This window comes from Meleagris gallopavo, chromosome 6 (assembly GCF_000146605.3).
Source record: "Meleagris gallopavo isolate NT-WF06-2002-E0010 breed Aviagen turkey brand Nicholas breeding stock chromosome 6, Turkey_5.1, whole genome shotgun sequence".
Taxonomy (NCBI): domain Eukaryota; kingdom Metazoa; phylum Chordata; class Aves; order Galliformes; family Phasianidae; genus Meleagris; species Meleagris gallopavo.
This window is the reverse complement of record NC_015016.2, coordinates 50384730-50390655: the sequence shown is the minus strand read 5'-3', so window position 1 is coordinate 50390655 and position 5926 is coordinate 50384730. Positions and strand designations below refer to the sequence as shown.

General features: G+C 43.1%; 1 protein-coding gene across 4 annotated transcripts in view; it reads left to right on the top strand.

Annotated features, from left to right (window-relative positions):
• Positions 1-5926, top strand: part of EGFR (epidermal growth factor receptor) — a 153002-nt gene that overhangs the window by 114840 nt on the left and 32236 nt on the right. For all 4 annotated transcript variants that reach the window (XM_010713117.3, XM_019616725.2, XM_019616726.2 and 1 more), the window contains 8 exons: positions 10-128; positions 1220-1361; positions 2187-2303; positions 2857-2983; positions 3083-3156; positions 4344-4434; positions 4897-5096; positions 5644-5776. In XM_010713117.3, the coding sequence (XP_010711419.1) occupies positions 10-128; positions 1220-1361; positions 2187-2303; positions 2857-2983; positions 3083-3156; positions 4344-4434; positions 4897-5096; positions 5644-5776 (1003 nt within the window). The remainder of the gene's footprint in view (positions 1-9; positions 129-1219; positions 1362-2186; positions 2304-2856; positions 2984-3082; positions 3157-4343; positions 4435-4896; positions 5097-5643; positions 5777-5926) is intronic.

The following is a 5926-nucleotide window of genomic DNA, read 5'->3' as shown; positions in this document are numbered from 1 at the left end:
TTCTTTCAGTAACAAAAGTCATCTGTGCCCAGCAATGCTCTGGCCGGTGCAGAGGAAAGGTGCCCAGTGACTGCTGCCACAATCAGTGTGCTGCAGGGTGCACGGGACCTCGGGAGAGCGACTGCCTGGTAAGGATGCTACAGCTTCATCAGTGCTTAAAACCCTAAACAGAAGGGCAGGCAGGCAGCTTAATGTCCTGCAACCTTCTTCCATTTGAGCAAGCTTCTGAGATATGCTGACCCATAGGATGCCCTGTTGGAATGGGAGCAAGCCTTCCCTGAAGCAGGCAGGGAAAGAGGACACAAACCTTGCAACACTGGTCTTTAGTAACCAGGTTTCCCTGCCTGATTCTCAGTTGCTACAAACTTTGGGGGACCCTGGTGCTGTGGGTGGGAAAAGGGCAAATCCAACTTTTTTAGGAATAAAAAATGTTGTTGCATTTCTACAAGAGTTTTCAGGGGTTAATACGTGCTTTGTTTTTAACTTGTCCCCGGTTTTGCACTGAATTTAATTCTGAATTAAGTGATGCTCACACAATTCCCTCAGCAACTGTCCAGTCTGTGTTTTGTTGCTGTTATCTGTATTCTGGCCACCCTGAAAAATTGCATAGCTAGGATGCTCTTACTGGCTTACAAGGAAGAGTTATTCTGTCTCATCTGGAAAACCAGGGACAAATAAAGGGGAAAAGGGAATGATTATTAATTAAATGCTAGATTGGGTTGGAAGAACCAACTTATTCTTCATAAAGAGCTTCTAAGTTGTTCATTACCTGCAGCCAAATAGAATGGCTTCCTTTTAAAATTCAGCCACAAAAGTCAGTAATTGGCAGGAAAGAACTTGATTTGATTGAGGTTATTAAAAAGTGGCTGGCCAAGAAAAGTACTGTTTGTCTTGATCTGGTAGGGAAAATTTCATCTGAGGCATGCAGATTCGCCCATGTTCCCACGTGAATCCCAGCAGTTCTTCTCCAGAGTGCCAAGTTTTCTTGTTCAGAACAAAGAAGAAAACCTTACATTTGCTTTTTTTTTTTTTCAAATATCATACTAAATTGCCCAACCTGAAGCAACCTTTCACTTCCTAAGCACTAGGAACCAGCCCTGTAGATGCTCAGGATTCCCATTTGAGCTAAGTGAGAAGCAGCACAGCTCACAGAAGTGTTTTTAAACAGCTAATGTAAAGACCTTGTAACTTTTTAATGGGTGCTGTTGTTTGACAACAGGCATGCCGCAAGTTTCGGGATGATGCTACCTGCAAGGACACGTGTCCCCCACTGGTCCTCTATAACCCGACCACCTACCAAATGGATGTCAACCCCGAGGGAAAATACAGCTTTGGAGCCACTTGTGTGAGGGAATGTCCACGTAAGTTCATTTTTGCTTGCAGACAAAGAGAAGGTTCAAGGGGTGAGAAGGACCTGTGTCACCCTCTGCATTACAGCCCAGCACATTCTTGTTCTCTTCATTTCCCTGGGAACTGAGAACAGGTGACAAGTGTCAGAGAATGGCTTATGAAAACAAACAGCCTTTTAAATCTTTCTGAATCTGTCAACTTCCCTGATTATTAGCAGTTGAATTTTGACTTCCGAGGATTTTTTCTTAATGGAGAGAAAAGCATCTTAATAGAATCATCAACTCAATGGCCAGAGAAGACATATGGGATCAATCCTGTGGATTACTGACACAGTATCAACTCTTTACTGTTTCTTATTTAGTGCAGATGGAAAGTCGTTGGTTTAAACACTCTTTGAGAAGTCCTGTTCCTTTACAGATGCTTTCTTTCTTTCAAGGTTTTCCATGACCATGGTCTTTTAGACAAACAAGACTTAAGTGTAACAGAGGGTTCAGCATATAAACTTGGTATCCTTTTCTGAGGTTCATCATTGCCCTTAGCATGGGAGGATGTGTGAAAGTGAGGGTTCAGAAGGGCTGTGTATTGATTCAGATAACAACATTGCTGCAGTCTGTCTTTTGCAATGTTGTTTCACTCTTCTGTGACGATGCTCCTCTGTTACAAAATGGTAATAGCACTCTATGTCTGTCTATCTTCAAAGGATGTGAAAATTAATAATTAATGTCTGTGTTTTGTGCATGGCCAAACGTTAAAAAACCTTATTTTACCTAGTACATGTATTGCCCCCAGTACATCTCTCTTATTTTTTCAGTTCTCTGTCATCCTTGTTTTTCCAGACAACTATGTGGTGACAGATCATGGCTCCTGCGTTCGCTCATGCAATACTGACACTTACGAAGTGGAAGAAAACGGCGTTCGGAAGTGTAAAAAATGTGATGGGCTGTGCAGCAAAGGTATAAAAAGCATGGCGTGGAACAGTAAGGCTTTGAGATGATAGATGATTTATTAGAATAAATAGATGGAGTTCTGAACTGAATTGAGCCCTCAAAGTGCAAATTCAATACACATATCCACTGCTAGTTTGAAGTTTTGACAGGCTGTTTTCTCAGGAAGCATGGCAGCAGAGCATGCTTCAGCTGGGATATACGGCAAGTACGCTTACACAAATAAACTGCACTTAATGTGTATCCTACGCATCAGCATCCTTTATTTATCCTTCTCAGTGTCTCATCAACAGGAATAAAATGAAAATGGGACAAAGAGAAGGGCATGTGTCAGAATGTGTGTGCGGAGATGCTAAGACCAGGGCTGCACAGGTGTGCAAATGAGAAGTGTTTTTCCTTTGGTGATTCTGAAAAGCAACGATCGGCAAAAGATTTGTGAAACTGATCTTACAGTGGTAGAATTGACCAAGCTTTTTGAACAGCAGTATTTTTGTATGTGTTTCCTTACATGTGATGATGTTTCTCTCTTCTCTACCAAACTTTTGTGTCCCTGTTTTAACAGTGTGCAATGGCATTGGAATAGGTGAACTTAAAGGGATACTATCCATAAACGCTACAAACATCGACTCCTTCAAAAACTGTACAAAGATCAATGGGGATGTCAGCATTCTTCCTGTTGCGTTTCTAGGGTGAGTTGCCTGCTGGTCACTGAGGACTGGAAGAGAGGGACTAGGGAGAAATTCAGGCTCATTCATTCTTCTCCCAATACCTCCTTCTGTTTGTTTCAGGGATGCCTTCACAAAGACACTACCCCTTGACCCTAAGAAGCTGGATGTCTTCAGAACAGTCAAAGAAATATCAGGTCAGTGACATGGGTTAAGCATGAGATATTATCTGAGTGGTACTGCCAAAAACCTAAAGCAAGAAGAAGAAAGTTCTCAAAGTTTGTGAGCGGAAGAGCGGGCAAGTGGTTTCTGTTCCTGAGCTTGCAGGGTCACTGCTCACACTGGAAGTCAGCAGCATCTTGCCAGTGTTACAACCACCCTGCCTCCCATCCAAGGTGTTTCTTTGGATGTTTCTGGTTTTTCCAGATCATCCCTCCTGCTGAATTGTCAGCCCTACCGAGGACTAAAGGTAGAAGCAATTCTCAGCTACCCAAGAAGTGTGTGGTGATTCAAGGGCATGCCACTCTATCTGAAAATAGCCAAGTGTTTCTATTTGTGGAAAACCTTTCTGCAGCTCCTTAGGGAACTATGGTCACTCTCTTGCATCGTCCTCATGGAGACACATGGAGACACTCTCCCCAGCCCAGAGAGCCCTTCCTGGAGATGAGCACAAAGTGGCCAAGAGCCACAAAGTACGAGAGTACTTGACTGCAATCTTGCACAGGCATCAACTTGAAAGTAATTTTGTTCATCCAGTTATAAAACAAATGTAATGTCAGAGCCCGTGGATATGACTCCAGGTCCACTTCTCTTTATCTCTTTTACCTGTCTTTTTGCCTTCAGGGTAGCAGTGACTAACCTCAGAGTTTCATACATCTTTGTGCAATTTCCCAAATTCTTTCTGTTCTCCAGAGTACCACACCTGAGCAGAGAAATTTGCTTGTCATAACAAACGCACTCTGAGCTGCTGACTGTTCTGTGCCGTTCCTGCTTTATGCCTACTTTTTCTCTTACCGAATGGCAGCTCACAAAGGAGACAATGCCTCTTCATGCTCAGGGAAGCCCACAGCCCCTCAAGCAGGGTATTCTTGTATCAAGAGCCATCAGCAGCAGCTCAGCGTGGCAGATGCACGGCCCCTGACACACTGTTCTCTGATGCTCCTGAGCCTTATGGTGGACTAAAAAGTAAACAATTTACAAAGCAGTGTTTACAAATATTCCTAACATGTCATGTTTAATTTTGAAATTCTCAGAAAAGCACGTGGAAAGCACAAGTGTCTTCTCCTGGCAGAAGAGAATCTCAAGAAGGACATTTCACCTCCAGTACTGACTGTGTTTGCATTATTATTATTATTATTTTTTAATCTTCTTTTCTTCATTTCAGGATTTCTGTTGATTCAGGCCTGGCCTGATAATGCTACTGATCTCTATGCTTTTGAAAATCTGGAGATTATCCGAGGCCGAACCAAGCAGCAGTAAGTAAATGACGTGCCAGGATGCCTGTAAAAGGAGCTCTGTTGGGAGCTGCATTTCTCTGAACATACCAGGGTGCCTAGCAGTGGGATATATGGGTGTCACAAAACTCATGCAAAACAGGAAATAGTCTGAAAGGTGCTGAGCACCATTTTGTAGCAGTAGAGTAAGATCAAACCTGCAAACCTAACTGTTGTTAGAGCCTGCATTCAGCACCCACTTGAGCTTGCCGTGAGAGGAAGAATGGCTTTGTGGACCAGCACAAAATAGCTTCTCTACCTACTGCTATCCTTATATGTCATTCATTTGATGGAGTGCATGTGTCCTGCCAGATTTAGTTTAAAATTCCCATTACAAAAAATTGATTGCACAGCAATACATACCAAAAGATTATTTCTCCAAGTACAACCCTGTTTACTAATTCTCTTTTTTCTGTGTCTTCAATTTGTCCATCTTCATTTCAGTGGCCAGTATTCCCTTGCTGTTGTTAACTTGAAAATACAGTCCTTGGGGCTGCGCTCCCTCAAGGAAATAAGTGATGGAGACATTGCCATTATGAAGAACAAGAACCTCTGCTACGCTGACACCATGAACTGGCGCAGCTTGTTTGCTACTCAGAGTCAGAAAACAAAAATAATACAGAACAGAAATAAAAATGATTGTAGTAAGTCAATCTGCTTTCCTGCCCTCGCAAATGCTCATGATGAAATGGAAGAGTAATTTGATGCAAAATTCATCAGTGATGCTGCTTTATTGAGGACAGTGAGGAGAAAGGGGAGTTGGTCCCATAGGGGATGTGGGCTTTATGGTGATCGTACATCCTGCTATGAACACAGTGAAGGACAGAGAAGCCAGCAGTAGACATCAGGCTTGTTTGATAAAGTTAATCACTCAGCAGTGGTTCCTGGGCCAAAATCTATTTATTTCTCTTAACCAGAATGTGAATTTGTTACGTATCAGAAATGTGTCTCCTCTGGTACTGGTTTTGCTTTACTGTAGGTCTGGTACATGGTCACGATGGATCTCATTTTAATTTTGAAAGGCCAGAATTTGCTCCAGAAATAAAGCCTAGAAGTCAAGTTTTGGGAATTAGAAAAATTGTGATTATTCCTCTTCTACTAAAGTCATTCATGTCTGCTTTGGAATAGTTTTTTGCCACGCTGTATCTGCCCTTTCTCTTGCCATGAAGTTCATGGCTTCTCTTTTCTCAGCTGCTGACAGGCATGTGTGTGACCCGCTGTGCTCGGACGTGGGCTGCTGGGGCCCAGGGCCCTTCCACTGCTTTTCCTGCAGGTTTTTCAGTCGCCAGAAGGAGTGTGTGAAACAGTGCAACATCCTGCAAGGGTAAGGGGCCTGCGGGCCCTTGGGGGTTTTGGTTTTAGAATGTGTGTGATGTGTGTGGCGAGAAAGTGAGCAAGACATAGGGTCTTTGGATTTCAGTGGGTTGGCAGAGGTGTTAGCCTGAGCACTCTACCCACCCCCACCCCCCAAAAA